Genomic DNA, 21,268 nt, shown 5'->3' with positions numbered 1-21,268 from the left:
GGGGGGGGGGCTCGGGGGGCGGCGCTTTTTTTTGCTGCTTGGGGCAGCAAAAAAGTTAGAGCCGTCCCTGCACAGAAGACCTGGATTCTAGTCCCAGCTCTGCCCCTGGCCTATAGGCTAAGTTGCTTTGGCCCATAACCTCAAAGGATGCCCTATCTCCCACTAAAATCAATGTGCGTTAGGTGCCCAAATAGCTCTGAGGAAGAAGGCCTTCAGCTCTGTACAATGAGGAGAATGATGCTTACCTCTTGGGAGAGCACTTTGAGATCTCTGGATAAGGGCTAGGCATTATTAGTCAGCAGCCACAACCAAAAATGCCCACTTCTTCCCAGCCTGTCTTCAACAGCTCATATTTTGATCCAGGCTGATTGGAACCCATGGGCCCAGCTGAGTGCCTCCTGGCAGCATGTCCCTGAGCTAAACCAATCAGGGGCTGCTGCACCTACTGCAGTCAGGCTCAGGACCCCTATAAAAGGCAAGACAGGCTGCTGGGAGGGAGACAGGATCCTGCAGACTAGTAGCCATGGCCAGGAGGTTTGCACACATGGAAACCGATCTGCTTATGGAAGGAGCCATTAGCAGGGGGTTACTCCAGTAACACTGGTCATGGATCTGTAAATCAGGGGACTACATTTCCCATCAGCCCCACTGTACTCCTGCCCCAGGCCAGGTAAGGGGAAGATCCTGAGCCGGGAGGTGACGGGGCTCTGGTTTGGGAGCGAGAGCTGCAGGGTAGCAGGGAGCTGGAGAGAAGCCCTGGGAATGAGGGAACTGTGCACAGAACCACTGTGACTGCTGGATGCTCCAGCTGGTGCAGGTCTGTGTGGGACTTCTGGGGGAGCAGTTGCAGTTGGGCACAGAATCAGTGCAGAGGGGCCCCAATGAGAGACACTAACTGAGCCTGGCTTGGGAACCCTCAAAGGCTTATTTGCTGGGACAGAGACTGGCCTGGAGCGGGCACCCCAGGCAGTAGCCCTGCAGAGCCCTGCTCTTGACTGGACTGCCCCAGGTATCCAGGCAGGAACCGCTATTGCTCACTTAGCCTCTGTCCCTAGTGTGTGTGTGGCCTTCCCCTTTCCTGCCAGCCTCAGTACAAACCTCTCCTTGAGCCATGTGTCTCAGTGGTTACTGGGACCCAACAGGGCTAGCGCGGCAGGGCCTAGCTGCTGCAGTACCTCCAGTCCTTGCCTCTGAGACGTGGTATGCTGGGCACGCTACTGGCACTCCAGTGGTTGGGGTACCGAGTAACCCCAGTAATGACACTTGGTCGGACAATCTGACACTCACAGTATTTCAGTGCCCTCCCCAAGGGAAAATGTAAAATTCAGTATGCTACCCACTGAGTTACCATGGGGCACAACAGGAAAAGAGGTGTCGTGGCTGTTGCAGCGATTTGAACATGGCCAGTCTTCCAACCGGAACAGGGGTCTCCCAATGGTACGTCAGTGCTTATCAGCTGTGACATCTGAGAATCCGCTCTAGAACTGCTGGGCTGTAAGGATAATGCCGCTCTCTTCCATACCCGGTCCCCACCCCCACCCTCCTGGCCCCTGGCTCCTCCTTTACCTCTTGTCTGCGAGGTCCGTCTTGTTGGCCACTAGCATAATGATGACATCACTTCCTCTTTCTGTCCTGACATCATCAATCCATTTGGATGTCTGCTGGAAGGAGTTGAGATCTGTGAGTGAGGAGACAAAACAGTGCAGGTGGCTATGAGAAAGAGAATGATTTTTGCCAATTGTGTGATCTGCTGTGGTAACTTGATTGACTTCCGTCGAGTTACTCCCGGTTTTACACTGGTGTCACTGAGAAGAGAATTGGATTCTGGGTCACTTTGGACAAGTCAAATATCCCTGGTATCTCAGTTTATTTCAGGGTCTGATCACACTTGACAGGGATGTTGTGAGGTTTAAAAATGTAAAGCTTATACTGCACCTTGTGGTGTTTACAGAAAGGCACTAAGTGCAAAGCATTCGTAACAGTATCATTAAGTATTGTTTGCAGTGGTGTTGTAGCTGTCTTGGTCCCAGGATATTAGAGACAAGGGGGGTGAGGTTCAGTAAAAGAGATAGAACCATAGAATATTAGGGTTGGAAGAGACCTCAGGAGGTCATCTAGTCCAATCCCCTGTTCAAAGCAGGACCAACACCAACTAAATCATCCCAGCCAGGGCTTTGTCAAGCCGGGCCTTAAAAACCGCTAAGGATGGAGATTTCACCACCTCCCTAGGTAACCCATTCCAGTGCTTCACCACCCTCCTAGTAAAACAGTGTTTCCTAATATCCAACCTAGACCTCCCACTCTGCAACTTGAGACCATTGCTTCTTGTTCTGTCATCTGACAACACTGAGAACAGACTAGCTCCATCCTCTTTGGAACCCCCCTTCATGTAGTTGAAGGCTGCTATCAAATCTCCCCTCACTCTTCTCTTCTGCAGACTAAATAACCCCAGTTCCCTCAGCCTCTCCTCATGAGTCATGTGCCCCAGCCCCCTAATCATTTTCCTTGCCCTCTGCTGAACTTTCTCCCATTTGTCCACATCCCTTCTGTAGTGGGGGGACCGGAAATGGACACAATACTCCAGGTGTGGCTTCACCAGTGCCACATAGAGGGGCATAATCACTTCCCTCGATCTGCTGGCAATGCTCCTACTAATACAGCCCAATATGCTGTTGGCCTTCTTGGCAACAAGGTCACATTGCTGACTCATATCCAGCTTCTCGTCCACTGTAACTCCTAGGTCCTTTTCTACAGAACTGCTGCCTAGCCATTCGGTCCCTAGTCTGTAGCAGTGATTGGGACTCTTCGTTCCTAAGTGCAGGACTCTGCACTTGTCCTTGTTGAACCTCTTCAGATTTCTTTTGGCCGAATCCTCCAATTTGTCTAGGTCACTCTAGACTCTATCCCTACCCTCCAGCGTATCTACCTTTCCCCCCATCTTAGTATCATCTGCAAACTTGCTGAGGGTGCAATTCATCCCATTATCCAGATCATTAATAAAGATGTTGAACAAAACTGGCCCCAGGACCGACCCCTGGGGCACTCCGCTTGATACCAGCTGCCAACTTGACATCGAGCCATTGATCACTACCCGCTGAGTCCAACAATCTAGCCAGCTTTCTATCCAGATTACCTCACTCACCTTGTCTCATTGCGTATTGTCCTTTATGTTACACTACAGGCAGGCATGGAGCTGTACAGTGCCTCATAGGTTGGGATGTAAAGGGAGAAGGAAAGAAATCACGGAAAAGAGAACACCAAGTGAGTAGCTTGTGCAACAGGAAAGACGGTGCTTACAGGGACAGAGCCAGTTAAGCGTCTGGGTGAGCCCTTCCAGAGGAAATATTGGAGAAGGACAGAAGAGATGAACAGAAAGATAATTAGACTTGGGAGTCATCAACGGAGAGGTGCCTGACAAACTCATGGGAGCATGAGAGATCAGCAGGGACTAAAGTAAGGAGCATTCACATTGCCCCCTTCTCCTTGGCTAGTGCAAGGGGAGATCCCTTCCTGGTCCAACCCATGTTACCCTCTAAAGGGCACTAAAGGGACACCATAGAGGGGGAGAGGGCAGAGCTTGGGGGCACATAGGAAGAGCAGCATAGTTGAAGCCCACCAAAGAGAGGCTGACGGAGATGTTGGAAGAGTGAGAGAAGAATTGGAGGTGACGAATCGGTTTGAGGGCATCAGAAAGGTGATGGAGAGTGAGGACAATGGGCCTGGTTCTCCACTCCCCTGTGCAGAGTGACATGCCACCCCTGGCATGAGTGCATGGGAGCATTTCACACCCAGTTGCACAGGGTGACTGGTCTGCACAAGGTGCAAGACGGGGAGGCAAGAGGGAGGAGCCAAGAAGGACATTAACAGCGCTGGTGGCAGGAGTCTATGGTGGGAAGAGGCTGATGGCAGTAGGCCAGGGCGAGCTGGGGGGAAGGGGTCATGGAGGTTGGAACAGATCTCCTGTTCAAGGAGTCTGCGGAAGGAGGAATGGGGCTGAGAGTGGAAACAAAGGGATGTGTGAATGCCACAGTCCCTGAGTAGAGGGAGGGTGCAGGAGAAAGGGCATGAGGAGGGGTACGAGGTGGAAGGTCAAATGATGAAGGAAAATGAGGAAAAAGAGCCGTCAGCGGCTGCTATTACTTTTGTCCGTAACTTCCCACTTGCGTACTAAGCTCCACATGTCACCGCCACCCTGGCTGCACGTGCCAGTTCTATCCAACTCCTGCCAGGATGGCACCCGACCCACCTCTTGAATCTACAACAGCAGAGAGGTTCACTCCGCTGAGGATGACATATTCTCTTGTGAATGTAGCTTCACTGGGGACTGTTTCTCCAGCCAGTAACTCAGCTCAATACACAAAGGGCTGGGCCCAGTCTCTGCTCTGGAGCTCTGTCGAGAACCTGCCGCCCATCAGAGAGAGCATGCAGAGAGGAGGCACGACAACTGAAACAGGGACTCGGGGTGTAGTCCTGTCCTGAGGAGCCTTTTAGCAACACATTGTGAATGAGCAATACATCCCCAGATCAGCTCCGTAACCCTGGCACCCTCCTGCTGCAGCTGCCTCCCTGCCCCCCGTGTCACTTCTCTGTCACTTTGCATTTCCATTTCTGTTAGAAGCAGCCACGACAGAAACCCCACGTCCGTGCCACCAATGGGAGCGGAATACAAAGCAGAAAGAAAGGTCAGCGTGCCAAAGGCTGGCCTTGCCTTCGAGATCCACAGCAGCGGAAAGGCACTGGATCTCATTTTCAATCTCTGTAGCAGCAGAGCAGCCTGCAATGCTTGTTCAGCATGGAGACTGCCTTCTTGCTGGACAGGGCTGACTTGTATGGGCACCTCTCATCACCAGTGTACACAGGTCAGGCCTGGTTCTGAATTCTTGTCCTTGCTTCACAGCTGCTGCATTGTAGCTGAGAATCCCCAGGATAGGGCAATTTGCATAAATTTGAATTCATTTACACATATTTGCATGCCCACGTTGCCTGTTTGTCCCACTCACAGCCGCTTCATATATTCATTCCAGACACTCCAACCTGCATTCATTCTACACCTCCTTTTACCACCCCTCCCAATCTGGTCTTTCCAATCACACACACTCAGTGTGTGCAAATTCCCAAGATGCAACTCGCCCCCAGTTCCTTCTGCACCCACCCAGGTTTACTGCCTGCACCCCCATCCATTGCTCATGCACCCAGCTGGACCTGCCCAGGCTGTGGGTTTCCACATTCTTCTAGAATGTTTTTGGGGGTGCAGGACACACCTGGTCTCCTAGGAAATCTCCTCCGATTGGCTGCTTTGCCCAGGCCTGCTGAATCTGAAAAGTGGGCCTGGCCATTTTTAGGGTGTCATACAGGACTCCCTCTTCAGGAAAGCCTTCTCCTGAGAACCGAGCTGCAGAACGGGCTGGCTGGCTGCCCTAGGAAAGTTACCGCTGGGACTGAATTCCTTGTAAGCAAGTAGCTTTGGCTTGTGAAGATGGGAGCTTTGTTCTTCTTCCTCAAGGGAGCCACACGCTTCCCCTTTCACATAGTGTCACCCTCTCCTTGGAGAGGCTACAGGGATGGGACTAGGGTGACCAGACAGCAAATATGAAAAATCAGGACCGGGGTGGAGGGTAATAGGAGCCTATATAAGAAAAAGACCCAAAAATCGGGACTGTCCCTATAAAATCGAGACATCTGGTCACCCTAGATGGGACCCTAAGAGCAGGTCATCTTAGAACTATAAGGTTAGGAATAATATACACCAGGGGCCTGATTCTCCACTGCCATGTATCCTCATTTACGCCTGAGAAAACTGGGTGCTGGGTGCAATCCATTAGCATGGGAGAGGTCTGACTTGTGCAGCACAGGGGGCGAAGCACTAGCAGATCAGGTCCTATGTGTCACTTCCATCCTGACTGTGGCTCTGCTGAGGCCAACGGAGTTACTCCAGGCATGACTTTGGTTCTCTGTGGTAGCATCCTATCTGATATAACAGTTCCACTGCTTACTGCTGGGATGTTGTGTAGCTGCCCGTGTTCCACAAGTGTATGAACACAAAGAACACAAATGTTCTAGGTCCACCAATGCTATTAGCCAGGATAGGCAGGGATGGTGTCCCTAGTCTCTGTTTGCCAGAAGCTGGGAATGGGAGACAGAAAATGGATCACTTGATGACTGCCTGTTCTGTTCATTCCCTCTGGAGCACCTGGCATTGGCCACTGTTGGAAGACAGATACTGGGCTAGATGGACCATTGGTCTGACCCAGTAGGGCCATTCTTATGTTCTTATCTAAACGTGGCTCTTCTGACATAGCAAATCTCTAATAGAATTTTACAAAAATAAACACGCAGCTAGCTACGAAGAGTACAAGCATTCTTCTCACTGACGTCTTGTATGATTCAATCTGTGAGCTATATCATATGATGGGCTAATTCCTCAGTGGGCGTCAATCAACATAGTGCTATTGACTTCAATGGAGCTGCGGTGATTCACACCCACTGAGGATCTATCCCAGCATTTCTGTCCAAGAAATAAATCCTAGACATGTTTGTCCAGCATCTGATGACATGACAGACCAACTGTCTTTCCCATGAAATCACCTGCCCTTGGATGGATGCAGAGATTTACAAATCAATCACTTCTGAGGCATCCTCTTCCTAGTTATGGAATGGACATTGAGAAAGGTGGACTGTGGCTGGCCAGCCCTACATGCAGTGCCACTCTCCATGAAGATAGGATCTAGCTCCCTGCCTACAGGCCCATCCATCTGAGCAGTGCACATGGTCCCTTTCCTATGATGTTTCTTCCTTCAGGAGTAAGCATGAGAAGTCCTTTGTAGCTCCTAAGCTCGTTTGTACCACTTACACTAGATTGTACCAGTTACAGCTGTGCTTCAGTGCTGCTGCTGGCCATGTAAAGGACTCTGGAGTACATCTCAGACCTGCACACAACTGAGCAGAAACAGACAACCCTTTCTGAGACAGCAAATGGGTGGGGGAAACTCAGGCATCAAAGAATAGTTCAGAATGGAGTATATTTGTCTCTAGCATCATAGGAATGAATGGTACTTGGCAGTGAAAATAAAGGCATAGTTTCTGCCCTGGGGAGCCTCCATTCGAGGTGGTGTTGATTAGTGACCATGCTGAGGGAAAAAGCATCATTTAAATTTTTGAAGTCAAATCCTAATAAGGAAAAGCGTAAGGAGCATCAATTCTGGCAAATAAAATGTAAAAGTGTAACAAGGCAGGGCAAGAAGGAATTTGAGAAGCAACTTGCTAAAGATGCAAAAACTAACAGGCAGTGGGGGCATTAGACAACAAAGGTGTTAAATGAGCACTCAGTGAAGACAAGGCCTTTGCAGAGAAGCTAAATGAATTCTTTGCATCTGTCTTCACTGCAGACAATGTGAGGGAGATTCCCACATCAGAGCTATTCCTTTTGGGCAACAGAGCTGAAGTATTGTCCCAGACTGATTCATCAATATAAGAGGTTTTAGAACAGACTGATAAACTAAACAGTAATGAGTTGTCAGGACCAGATGGTATTCACCCAAGAGTTCTGAAGGAACTCAGATATGAAATTGCAGAACTACTAACTGTGGTATGTAACCTATCACGTAAATCAGCTTCTGTATCAGATGACTGGAAGGTAGCTAATGTAAAGCCGAGTTTTGAAAAGGGCTCCAGAGGAGATCCTCACAATTACAGGCCAGTGAGCCTGACTTCAGTACCAGTCAAATTGGTAGAAACTCTAGTAAAGAACAAAATCATCACACACACAAACACAATCTATTAGGGAAGAGTCAACACGGCTTTTGTAAAGGGAAATCATGCCTCCCCAATCTATTAGAATTCTCTGAGGGAGTCAACAAGCATGTGGAGAAGGGTGATCCAGTCAATATAGTATACTTGGACTTTCAGAAAGCCTTTGACAAGGTCCCTCACCAAAGGCTCCTAAGGAAACTAAGTAGCCATGGGATAAGAGGGAAGGTCCTCTTATGGGTCAGTAACTGGTTAAAATACAGGAAACAAAGGATAGGAATAAATGGTCAATTTTCACAATGGAGAGAGGTGAACAGGAGGGTTCCCCAAGGATCTTTCCTGGGACCTGTGCTGTTCAACCTATTCATTAATGATCTGGAAAAGGGGGTGAAATAGCAAAGTTTGCAGATGTTACAAAATTATTCCAAGACAAGTCCAAAGCAGACTGTGAGGTGTTACAGAGGGATCTCACAAAACAGGGTGACTGGGCAACAAAATGGCCAAAGAAATTCAGGATGGATAAGTGCAAAATAATGCACATTGGAAAACAATCCCTCTATACGTATAAAATGATGGGTTCTAAATTAGCTGTTACCACCCAAGAAAGATGTTGGAATCATTGTGGATAGCTCTCTGAAAACTTCCATTCAGTGCACAGCAGTGGTCAAAAAGGCTTACAGTATGTTAGGAATTATTAGGAAAGAGATAGAAAATAAGACTGAAAATAGCATAATGTCACTATATAAAGTCATGGTGCACACACATCTTGAATACTGTGTCCAGTTCTGATCGCCCCATCTCAAAAAGAACACAGTAGGACTGGAAAAGGTTCAGAGAAGGACAACAAAGATGAACAGGGGTATGGAACGCCTTCCATACGAGGAGAGACTAAAAAGATTAGGGCTGTTCAGCTTAGAAAAGAGACAACTACGCGGGGATATGATAGAAGTCTATAAAATGCCAATTGGGGAGGGGGGGAAGTGAATACAGAAGTGTTATTTACTCTTTCCCACAATACAAAAATCAGGGATTATCAATTAAATTAATTCAAACAAGAGAAAGTACTTTTTCACACAACATACAGTCAACCTGTGGAACTCATTGCCATGGGATGTTGTGAAGGCCAAAAGTATAACTGGGTTCAAAAAAGAATTGAATAAGTTCATGAAGGACAGGTCCACCAGTGGCTATTAGCCAGGATGGTCAGGGATTAAACCCTATGCTTGACTGCCAGCAGCCAGGAGTGGAAGACGGGGTGGATTGTTCCATAATTACCCTGTTCTGTACACTCCTCCTGAAGCTCTGGTATGGGCCATTGTTGGAGATAGAATACTAGGGAAGATGGATCATGGTCTGACCCAGAGTGTCAGCTCTTATGAGTCCAGTTCCACTTCACAGTGCCCCTTGGTTCCTTGTCCTGTACCTACTATCTCCCTTGTTCTGTGTTACATCTGTGGTATAAAAACACAGTTCCAGACTCATTAACCAATTGTTTAATTAAGTGTAACAAAAGCACTGAATCAAGCCAGTTCCATAGCCTGCCCAATGCTCTGCCCTGCACGAGATCTATGGGAGCCAGCTGAGTTCTGCTGCATAGCCAGCGGGGACAGGTACTCCTGGGCACTGGCCTTGGAACAAGGGATGTCCTTGGGTCACCTTCAAGTACAGGCTGTCCCCCAACCAGTGTTCACGAGCTCTGGAGAGGGGAGTAGCCAGTGCTGTTCACTATGAGAACATGCCCTCTGATTCACTACACACTACACTCACTACGCACTGACATGGGGACTCTGCGGAGGGAAGATGAGGGACCTCCTGTGTCTAAACCAGTAAAACTGTGTGTTCGTACAGCGCCTAGCCCCAAGGTAACAGAAATAACAGTAAAAAAGAGTGGCTACACGAGATCCCTGGGGATGGATCCTCCACCTCCCCACACCTTGTGCAGGCCTGCACCCCTGTGCCAAGCGCTCCCACTACAGCTCCGGTTGCAGTTTTCAGCCACTTTACGCTGACGGCCAAGACTCCCCCAGCTGGACTCTGAGAGCCTTTGGGACCAGCTCCCAGACCCGCAGAGCCAAGGGCTGTAAAGCTGCCCTAACAGGCCATCCCTGGTTGGTGTGGCAGCCCCCTGGAGTCTGTCATAAGAGGCACAATTTAGAGCGCCTCAGGAACCAGGGGAATGCAAAGTTGATGATCAGCCACATTTGCCATCCAGCACCCCCTCAGGTCCTGCGCTGAGCAGAGCTTGGCCATACCGGAGCTGTAGGAGACCTTGTATGTATCTGCAGTTCTAGACAACTTTGATTTCCCTCTCGTCTGCACTTACCCCTCCCCGCTGCACAGCATTTTTTGCAGTACATCCCTGCATCCCTGCTTTGGAGCCGATTCTGGCTCCCTGCCTTGCATTACTGCCTTCCTAAATAGTGGTCCACATCCGCGCTGGGTAGCAGCGGAGTAGCATCTGCCATTCCAGCACCAAGCATGGGCACACGGACATTGGGAAGGAAAGCACGACTCACTTGTGATGTCATAGACAACCACGGCCACTGTTGAGTCACGAATGTAGCTGGGGATCAGGCTTCGGAACCTCTCCTGGCCCGCCGTGTCCCAGAGCTGCAATCGGACCTGCCGGGGGAGGGGGCAGATGAGAGACAAACAATTAGCAGGAGAAACAAAAAGAAAGGAGGAATTGGGTGGTGAAGGCAGAAGGGAAGAACAGGAGAGGTGGTTAGGGTGGAGTTTTCCAAAGAGCCCAAGGGAGATCGGTGCCAATGAGACTCAGGCTGCTAACTTCCACAGGTTGCGTTGAAACTCCCAGCCTCAGACAACAGTTTTGCGACTCTCTCTTCATCTATCTTTAACATTCCCTTTGGCATTCCATTTGGAAATATTGCAGTCCTCATTTCCTGTCCTAGTCTGTTAGGAGGTGTTGCTGGGTGCTGTTAAGTGGCTGCCATGTTCCATCCCAGAAGGAGCTACATTTCAAGTGTGGGTGAAGTCCAAACTTCGTTAAGCTGTTTGGAGCGATGAAAGGGCACGGTATAGAAATAGGAGCCGTTACAGGAGTGTGAATAGAGGCATAAGGGATTTTTCGATTTGCTGGCAATTTTGGGGAAAAAATTAGTTTCAAGTTGACCCGAAAATGAATTTTTCAAAATTTTGGCAAATCGAAAAGTTTAAAAAAAGAAATGTTTGTTATGGGTTGAACAAAATGCCAAGCATTCTTTAAAACATTTTTAAAATAAAACATTGAAGGATGTTTCATAACAAGGTCATTTTGAATAAAAAAATCAAATTGTTTCATTTCAAAACCTTCTAACCAAAATATTTGGTCTTTTTCAGGTTTTTGGGCTGGGGGGGAGGGTTTTGACACAAACAATTTGGCAGAAATGACACAAATCTGCAAAATGTTTCAGTGTCTCCAAATCTGCATTTTTTTTCCAGTTGAAAATTTTTCATCCAGCTCTCCTCAGCTGGCGAAGCAGTAAGAGGGAGCCCAGGCCTAAAGGAACATGGAGATGGAATAACTATACATGTTTTAGTGCTAGATTGACAACCCTGGCGAGTGAAGTTCTCCTTTTCTCCTCAGAGCCGTTACAGCCCAGGCAGTGGCAGCGCAAGACTCCCCACGCTATCCCAGCTGTGTGCCTCAAACCTACTTGGGAAGGACCTGCCCTAGGGCTCAAAGAAGAGTTCGGTCTCCCTGCCTATGAAGTTTGTTGCCCTAGCAGCAAAGGCCATATCTACACAGCCTGCGCCAGCGAACCTCCCAGCCCGGGTTGACAGATTCAGGCCTGTGCTACAAATGGTGGTGTGGACATAGCAGCTTGGGCTGGACCTTGGGCTCAGAAGCTGAGGCAGAGGTTAGTCCAAGCTCCTGCTTGAGCCACAACATCAAAGCGCTGTCTCCACAGCTAGGTTAAGCAAGATAACATGAGGCTTGCAGACCTGAGGACTGGGAGGCTCGCTGTCATGGGCTGTGTAGACATAGCCAAAGAGGTCAACTAGTGCCAGTCATGAGGGTGGTTTGGAGAATATGAACATCGGTCCACTGGGAACTGGAGTGAAGCCACCAACTCCGGTCACCCAGGCCAAACGGGTCATGGCCAACCTGGGATGGATTTCTACTGGCGCACAAAAGGCTCCATAGCCAATTAATAATCCAATAACTAATCTAGACTGAGATTTCCAAAAGAATTTAAGTATCAGAGGGGTAGCCATGTTAGTCTGGATCTGTAAAAAGCGACAAAGAGTCCTGTGGCACTTTATAGATTAACAAAGGTATTGGAGCATAAGCTTTCGTGGGTGAATACTCACTTCGTCGGATGCATGTAGTGGAAATTTCCAGAGGCAGGTATAAATATGCAGGCAAGAATCAGTCTAGAGATAACGAGGTTAGTTCAATCAGGGAGGATGGGGCCCTCTTCTAGCAGTTGAGGTATGAACACCAAGGGAGGAGAAACTGCTTTTGTAGTTGGCTAGCCATTCACAGTCTTTGTTTAATCCTGAGCTGATGGTATCAAATTTGCAAATGAACTGAAGCTCAGCAGTTTCTCTTTGGAGTCTGGTCCTGAAGTTTTTTTGCTGCAGGATGGCTACCTTTAAATCTGCTATTGTGTGTCCAGGGAGACTGAAGTGTTCTCCTACAGGTTTTTGTATATTGCCATTGCTAATATCTGACTTGTGTCCATTTATCCTTTTACGTAGTGACTGTCCAGTTTGGCCGATGTACATAGCAGAGGGGCATTGCTGGCACATGATGGTGTATATTACATTGGTGGACGTGCAGGTGAATGAACCGGTGATGTTGTGGCTGAACTGGTTAGGTCCTGTGTTGGTGTCACTGGTGTAGATATGTGGGCAGAGTTGGCATCGAGGTTTGTTGCATGGATTGGTTCCTGAGTTAGAGTTACTATGGTGAGGTGTGCGGTGACTGGTGAGAATATGCTTAAGGTTGGCGGGTTGTCTGTGGGTGAGGACTGGCCTGCCTCCCAAGGCCTGTGAAAGCGAGGGATCGTTGTCCAGGATGGGTTGTAGATCACTGATGATGCGTTAGAGAGGTTTTAGCTGAGGACTGTAGGTGATGGCCAGTGGAGTTCTGTTGGTTTCTTTCTTGGGCTTGTCTTGCAGCAGGAGGCTTCTGGGTACTCGTCCGGCTTTATTGATTTGTTTCCTTATTTCCTCGTGTGGGTAGCGTAGTTTTGAGAATGCTTGGTGAAGATCTTGTAGGTGTTGGTCTCTGTCTGAGGGGTTGTAGCAAATGCGGTTGTACCTCAGCGCTTGGCTGTAGATGATGGATCGTGTGGTGTGTCCGGGACGGAAGCTGGAGGCATGAAGGTAGGCATAGCGGTCGGTGGGTTTGCGGTATAGGGTGATGTTGACGTGACCGTCACTTATTTGTACCGTGGTGTCTAGGAAGTGGACCTCCCGTGTAGATTGGTCCAGGCTGAGGTTGATGGTGGGGTGGAAGCTGTTGAAATTGTGGTGGAATTCTTCCAGAGTCTCCTTCCCATGGGTCCAGATGATGAAGATGTCATCAATGTAGCGTAGGTAGAGAAGGGGCATGAGTGGACGAGAGCTGAGGAAGCGTTGTTCCAGGTCAGCCATAAAAATGTTGGCATAGGCCATGTGGGTGCCCATAGCGGTGACACTGGTCTGGAGGTATATATTGTCACCAAATTTGAAACAATTGTGTGTGAGGATAAAGTCACAGAGCTCAGCTGTGGCATCATCAGGGATACTGTTCCTGACAGCTTGTATTCCATCTGTGTGTGGGATGTTTGTGTAGAGAGCCTCCACATCCATGGTGGCTAGGACGGTGTTTTCTGGAAGATCACCAATGCATTTCTCAGGAAATCAATGGTGTCACGGAGATAGCTGGGAGTGCTGATGGCATAGGGTCTGAGTAGAGAATCCACATATTCGGACAGTCCTTCAGTGAGAGTGCCAATTCCAGAGATGATGGGGTGTACAGGATTTCCAGGTTTGTGGATCTTGGGTAGTAGATAGAGTGACCCCGGTTGGGGCTCTAAGGGTATGCTGATTTGTTCCTGTGTTAGTGTAGGGAGTGTCTTGAGTAGATGGTGCAGTTTCTTAATATATTCCTCAGTGGGATCTGAGGAAAGTGGCCTGTAGAATTTGGTATTGGAGAGTTTCTGGCAGCCTCCTTTTGGTAGTCAGACCTGTTCATGATGACAACAGCACCTCCTTTATCAGCCTCTTTGATTATAATGTCAGGGTTGTATGACATTATAATGGCAGGGTTGTTAGCTTCCACCCCACCATCAACCTCAGCCTGGACCAATCTACACGGGAGGTCCACTTCCTAGACACCACAGTACAAATAAGTGACGGTCACGTCAACACCACCCTATACCGCAAAACCACTGACCGCTATGCCTACCTTCATGCCTCCAGCTTCCATCCCGGACACACCACACGATCCATCATCTACAGCCAAGCGCTGAGGTACAACCGCATTTGCTACAACCCCTCAGACAGAGACCAACACCTACAAGATCTTCACCAAGCATTCTCAAAACTACGCTACCCACACGAGGAAATAAGGAAACAAATTAACAGAGCCAGACGTGTACCCAGAAGCTTCCTGCTGCAAGACAAGCCCAAGAAAGAAACCAACAGAACTCCACTGGCCATCACCTACAGTCCTCCGCTAAAACCTCTCCAACGCATCATCAGTGATCTACAACCCATCCTGGACAACGATCCCTCGCTTTCACAGGCCTTGGGAGGCAGGCCAGTCCTCACCCACAGACAACCCGCCAACCTTAAGCATATTCTCACCAGCAACCACACACCTCACCATAGTAACTCTAACTCAGGAACCAATCCATGCAACAAGCTCGATGCCGACTCTGCCCACATATCTACACCAGTGACACCAACACAGGACCTAACCAGTTCAGCCACAACATCACCGGTTCATTCACCTGCACGTCCACCAATGTAATATACACCATCATGTGCCAGCAATGCCCCTCTACTATGTACATCGGCCAAACTGGACAGTCACTACGTAAAAGGATAAATGGACACAAGTCAGATATTAGGAATGACAATATACAAAAACCTGTAGGAAAACACTTCAGTCTCCCTGGACACACAATAGCAGATGTAAAGGTAGCCATCCTGCAGCAAAAAAACTTCAGGACCAGACTCCAAAGAGAAACTGCTGAGCTTCAGTTCATTTGCAAATTTGATACCATCAGCTCAGGATTAAACAAAGACTGTGAATGGCTAGCCAACTACAAAAGCAGTTTCTCCTCCCTTGGTGTTCACACCTCAACTGCTAGAAGAGGGCCCCATCCTCCCTGATATAACTAACCTTGTTATCTCTAGACTGATTCCTGCCTGCATATTTATACCTGCCTCTGGAAATTTCTACTACATGCATCTGACAAAGTGGGTATTCACCCACGAAAGCTTATGCTCCAATACATCTGTAAGCCAAAAGAATTTAAGGGAGTTAGGCACCACATTCCCCACTGAACATCAACTCCCTTGGGCCCCATTGAAAATTCCAGCCCCTGTCTCCTATGGAACAACTCCTCTGACTAAAGGAAAATGCGGCTGTATGGGGAATCCCAGGTCACAGCTGGCGTCCAATTGTTGAGAAGTGAGATGGAGGCTGAACACGAAAAGGCTCATTCTCCTTGGCCAGGGGTGGAGTCCGCTGGTGAAAGGATGCATATGAAAACCTGAACCCGAAAGAGAGGTGCAAACAGGGAATTAAGTGTGTGTACTGAGTAAATGGTTGCCTATCACCCCTGGAAACCTGATTTCAAATCTTAGATCATTAGAAGACATGAGTTTGGTGAGCCCCAGCCTAGTCCCTATTTGTTTATCTCCCCTACCCCCACCATCTAATGATTCTCAGTCCTTGCTCAGGCCTAGTATTACAGGTCAGGACCTTGGTGCATTGGCAGAGCTGTGTTAGGGGAGCTTGTTCAGTGCCAACTTGAATTCTAATGACTCAGCACTGTGAGGTTAGTCCCTCACATTCATGAGCACTGTGTCTACCCACACCATTTCAAAGGCCTAAGACTATGATGTTTTTAAAAAATTGTGGGAGCTGAATTGTCTTCACCCTCCAACTCTTGGGTCGGAGACAAATTCTCTTTGAAGGAATGTAGCCATGCCTTCCTGTAGTCACTCCTCCACTCTGACTGCGGCTGAGCAGTGGATTTCATCAGAACGACTGGAGTGCTGTTTGAAATAGAACCAGCCCATTAAACCCAAGACAGATGTCTGTGAGTGCATTAACACGGTGATAGTGGTGAGAGGCTGTTTATGGATGAAGCTGTAGCATCTCATTACATTTCACTTCCATTTCTCCCATTCCCTTGTATAAAATTTTCCCCAAAAATCAATAAATCAAAAACTTGAAACAGATTTCCTTCTAGTGCCATTTTCTGTACGATCTGTGAGCTGGCAGATTACAGGGGATGGCTGGCCAGTGGGGATAACCTCTTGCCCTTGTCCAGCAAAACTGAAGAGCCAGGGCATTTCTTCCCACCTCCTCAGGGCTCAACTGTGTCTTGAAAGCACTGATCTGCACTAGGAGCAGGCAGTCCCACCCCACAGGTTGCACAGGGAGGCACTGCACATGCCCCTCACCGGCACAACCCTTCCCCTTCTCCAGCCCATTTGGGGTGAGTTGTGGTGCTAGCTACATGTGGTCATTGCTCTCCAGGGGCAGAAAGGCCTGCGTGGGAGTTAGAAGAGAGAGTGGCCTACCTGGCCATGGACTGCCCAATCTGGTCTTAAAGTACTGACTGGATGGGCGGGTGTGGAGGTGCATCACCCCAAGGGGAGGGTCAAGAGGGAATGGAGGCCCAATCTCCCTCAGTGCTCCCAGGAACGCACACACTGCCCCATGCCCCTGCCCGGAGCAGCCAGCCAGCATGGAAGAGAGGAAGCAGCGCCATCTAATTGCCTCTCCCCTCCCCCTGTGTGGCAATTTGTACCCCTGGCGCCTCATGGAGGGAGCTGCCCTTGCTCCCCCCGATATGAGGGCTGTGATTGTTCCAAGCACTTTCATGGGGTTTGATGTGTGTATACATGTGGGGAGAGAACTCTGTCCACACAAGGTCAGGGCCTCCATGGGGTGGAGGGGAGCAGAAGGGCAGTGGAGACGGGGGTCTCTAGGCTCTATGTGCAGGGCTGGGACAGAGTTGGCTGTTGTGTCAAAGTTCCCTCCTTTGGGGTGTTTGGTGTAAGTGTGTCAATCAGCTGGACTCCTTCAGCACAGTCCTGTGTCTGTGGGTTCCTGATGACTTGGATGGCCTAGGGCTTTGGTACTCTGAGGTCAGTCCTTGGTGGAAATGTTCAACCTTCACCCCAACCCAACTGTCCCTCTCTGCTCAAGGGAGGCGACAACTGTCATTCTGGTATGCAGCCATCCTTGCACCCCACTACTAGTGAGGTGACTTCTCAAAGTGGGGTGGAGGAGGTCAGCAGCGAAGCCGCATGGGGGAAGTTACTGTGCATGGAGGCAGGGGAAGGGGATTTCAGTCCCCTTAAGTACCCAAACTGTGAGTGAAGCCATCTGTGAAAGTCAAACATTGGCAGCAGAAAGAGAAAGAGAGGGGCCCAGCTGGGGTATTTGCTGGGATAGGTTTGGACAGCATAGAAGGAATTATAGCTAGTGGCTCCCTCTTCCACAGGGGTCTGCACAGAACTTCTTTTGGCATGGTCAGCGGTTCAGCAGCGTCTGCCACTTACTGTCCGATCTTCCAAGTACATGGTTTTTGATAAGAAGTCGATTCCGATTGTAGCCTGTAAGAGAGGGAGACAGGAAATGAGAGAACATAAGAACGGCCACACTGGGTTAGACCAAAGGTCCATCTAGCCCAGTATCCTGTCTTCCAACAGTGGCCAATGCCAGGTGCCCCAGAGGGAATGAACAGACCAAGTAATCATCAAGTGATCCATCCCCTGTCGCCCATTCCCAGCTTCTGGCAAACAGAGGCTAGGGACACCATCCCTGCCCATCCTGGCTAATAGCCATTGATGGACCTATCTTCCATGAAATTATCCAGTTCTTTTTTTTAACCCTGTTATAGTCTTGGCCTTCCTCTGGCAAAGAGTTCCACAGGTTGACTGTGCGTTGTGTGAAAAAATACTTCCTTTTGTTTGTTTTCAACCTGCTGCCTATTAATTTCATTTGGTGACCCCTAGTTTTTGTGTTATGAGAAGGAGTAAATAACACTTCCTTATTTACCTTCTTCACACCAGTCATGATTTTATAGACCTCTATCATATCCCATGTTAGTCATCTCTTTTCCAAGCTGAAAAGTCCCAGTCATATGGAAGCTGTTCCATACCTCTAAACATTTTTGTTGCCCTTTTCTGAACCTTTTCCAATTCCAATACATCTTTTTTTGAGATGGGACAACCACATGGGACAACCGCAATATTCAAGATATGGGCATGCCATGAATTTATATAGAGGCAATATGATATTTTCTGTTTTATTATCTATCCTTTTCTTAATGATTCCCAACATTCCATTCACTTTTTTTGACTGCCGCTGCACATTGAGTGGCTGTTTTCAGAGAACTATCCACAATGACTCCAACATCTCTTTCTTGAGTGGTAACAGCTAATTTACACACCATCATTTTATATGTACAGTTGGGATTATGTTTTTCAATGTGCATTACTCTTCATTTACCAATACTGAATTTCATCTGCCATTTGTTGCCCAGTCACCTAGTTTTGTGAGATCACTTTATAAGTCGTCACAGTCTACTTTGTACTTAACTATCTTAAGTAGTTTTGTATCATCTGCAAATTTTGCCACCTCACTGTTTACCCCTTTTTCCAGATCATTTATGAATATGTTGAATAGGACTGGTCATACTGGGCTGCATTAGTAAGAGCATTGTCAGCAGATCGAGGGAAATGATTATTCCCCTCTATTCGGCACTGGTGAGGTCACATCTGGAGTATTGTGTCCAGTTTTGGGCCACCCTCTACAGAAAGGATGTGGACAAATTGGAGAGAATGCAGCGGAGGGCAACAAAAATGATCAGGGCTGGGGCACATGACTTACGAGGAGAGGCTGAGGGAACTGGACTTGTTTAGTCTGCAAAAGAGAAGAGTGAGGAGGGGATTTGATAGCAGCCTTCAACTACCTGAAGGGGAGTTCCAAAGAGAATGGAGCTCGGCTGTTCTCAGTGGTGGCATATGACAGAATAAGGAGCAATTGTCTCAAGTTGCTGTGGAGGATGTCTAGGTTGGATATTAGGAAACACTGTTTCACTAGGAGGGTGGTGAAGCACTGGAATGGGTTACCTAGGGAGGTTGTGGAACCTCCATCCTTAGAGGTTTTTAAGGCCTGGCTTGACAAAGCCCTGGCTGGGATGATTTAGTTGGTGTTGGTCCTGCTTTGAGCAGGGGGTTGGACTAGTTGACCTCCTGAGGTCTCTTCCAACCTAATCTTCTATGATTCTATGGGCCCAGTACAGACCCCTGGGGTCACCACTGTTTACCTCTCTTACCAATTCTGAAAACTGATAATTTATTTCTACTCTTTGTTTCCTATCTTTTAACCAGTTACCAATCCATGAGAGGGCCTTTCCTCTTATCCATGACAGCTTACTTTGCTTAAGAGCCTTTGGTGAGGGACCTTGTCAAAAACTTTCTGAAAATCTAAGTACACTATATCCACTGGATCCCCATTGTCCACATGCTTGTTGACCTCCTCAAAGAATTCCAGTTGATTGATGAGGCATTGTTTCCCTTTATAAAAACCATGAATTTATGTTCCCAAGAAATTATGTTCATCTATGTATCTGACTATTTTGTTCTTTACTATAGTTTCAACCAGTTTGCCCAGTAATGAAGTCAGGCTTACTGGTCTGAAATTGCTGGGGTCACCTCTGGAGCCCTTTTTAAAAATTAGTATCACATTAGCTATCCTCCAGTCATTTTGTACAGAAGCTGATTTAAATGATAGGTTACAAACTACAGTTAGTAGTTCTGCAATTTCACATTTGCGTTCCTTCAGAACTCCTGGGTGAATACCATCTAGTCCTGGTGATTTATTACTGTTTAGTTTATCAATTGGTTCCAAAACCTCCTCTAATGATACCTCAATCTGGGACAGTTCCTCAGATTTGTCACCTAAAAAGAATGGCTCAGGTTTGGGAATCTCTCTCACATCTTCAGCCATGAAGACCAATGCAAATAATTCATTTATTTTCTCTGCAATAGCCTTATCATCCTTGAGAGCTCCTTTAGCATCTCGATCATCCAGTGGCCTCATTGGTTGTTTAGCAAGCTTTCTGCTTCTGATGTATGTAAAAAAAAATTTTTTTTTTGCTATTACTTTTTGAGTCTTTGGCTAGCTATTCTTCAAATTCTTTTTTGGCCTTCCTAATTATATTTTTACACTTCATTTGCCAGAGTTTATGTGCCTTTCTATTTTCCTCATTATGATTTAACTTTCACTTTTGGCACTGTACCTTTTAATTTCTGTTTAACTAACTTCCTCATTTTTATGTAGTCCCCCTTTCTGAAATTAAATGCTACAGTGTTGGGCTGCTGTGATGTTTTCCCTGTCACAGGGATGTTAAATTTAATTATATTATGGTCACTATTACCAAGCGGTCCAGCTATATTCACCTCTTGGACCTAATCCTGTGCTCCACTTAGGACTAATTGCCTATCCTTTTGTGGGTTCTAGGACTAGCTGCTCCAAGAAGCAGTCATTTAAGGTGTCAAGAAACTTTATCTCTGCATCCCGTCCTGAGGTGACAGGTACCCAGTCAATATGGGGATAGTTGAAATCCTTCAGTATTATTGAGTTTTTTATTTTAATAGCCTCTCTAATCTCCCTGAGCATTTCACAGTCACTATCACCATCCTGGTCAGGTGGTTGGTAATATATCCTTACTGCTATATTCTTATTATTAGAGCATGGAATTACTATACATAGATATTCTATGGAACAGTTTGGTTCATTTAAGATTTTTACTTCATTTGATTCTACGCTTTCTTTCACATATAGTGCCACTCCCCCACCAGCATGACCTGTTCTATTCTTCCAATATATTTTGTACTTTGGTATTACTGTATCCCATTGATTATCCTCATTCCACCAAGTTTCTGTGATGCCTATTATATCAATATCCTAATTTAATACGAGGCACGCTAGTTCACCCATCTTATTATTTAGACTTCTAGCATTTGTATATAAGCACTTTTTAGCTGTCTGTCATTATATGATGTAATTGAATGGGACTCTTTCATTTGACTGTTTCTCATCAGAGGCGCATCAGAGGTCACTATGGGGCAAAATCAAACCGTCCAAACTTTAAATTACAGTATGTGCAGCAAAAGGGACTCTTGCATCAAGTCTTGCTTGAGCTAGGCAGTAAGTATTCAGCAACCCTCCCAATTCCCCCACCTCTTTGCTATTTGCCTCCTTCCCCACGCCCAGCCAATGAACTGCAGAGTAAAGCTGGGTGGGGAAGTTTTCCTGTCCTACCAAAGTTTT

At 47.5% G+C, this 21,268-nt stretch overlaps 1 protein-coding gene across 1 annotated transcript in view; it reads right to left on the bottom strand.

The window, feature by feature from the left end:
* RAB6B (RAB6B, member RAS oncogene family) overlaps positions 1 to 21,268 on the bottom strand; it is a 147,986-nt gene that overhangs the window by 24,491 nt on the left and 102,227 nt on the right. Inside the window, exons 3-5 of the mRNA XM_024213424.3 lie at positions 17,488 to 17,541; positions 10,263 to 10,368; positions 1,567 to 1,678 (exon numbers count right to left, since the gene is read on the bottom strand). Coding sequence (XP_024069192.2) covers positions 1,567 to 1,678; positions 10,263 to 10,368; positions 17,488 to 17,541 — 272 coding nt within the window. The remainder of the gene's footprint in view (positions 1 to 1,566; positions 1,679 to 10,262; positions 10,369 to 17,487; positions 17,542 to 21,268) is intronic.

Source organism: Terrapene carolina, unplaced genomic scaffold, assembly GCF_002925995.2.
Source record: "Terrapene carolina triunguis isolate 2854851 unplaced genomic scaffold, T_m_triunguis-2.0 Scaffold837, whole genome shotgun sequence".
NCBI lineage: Eukaryota > Metazoa > Chordata > Testudines > Emydidae > Terrapene > Terrapene triunguis.
The sequence above is the reverse complement of the archived record's forward strand: the minus strand, read 5'-3'. Positions and strand labels throughout refer to the sequence as shown.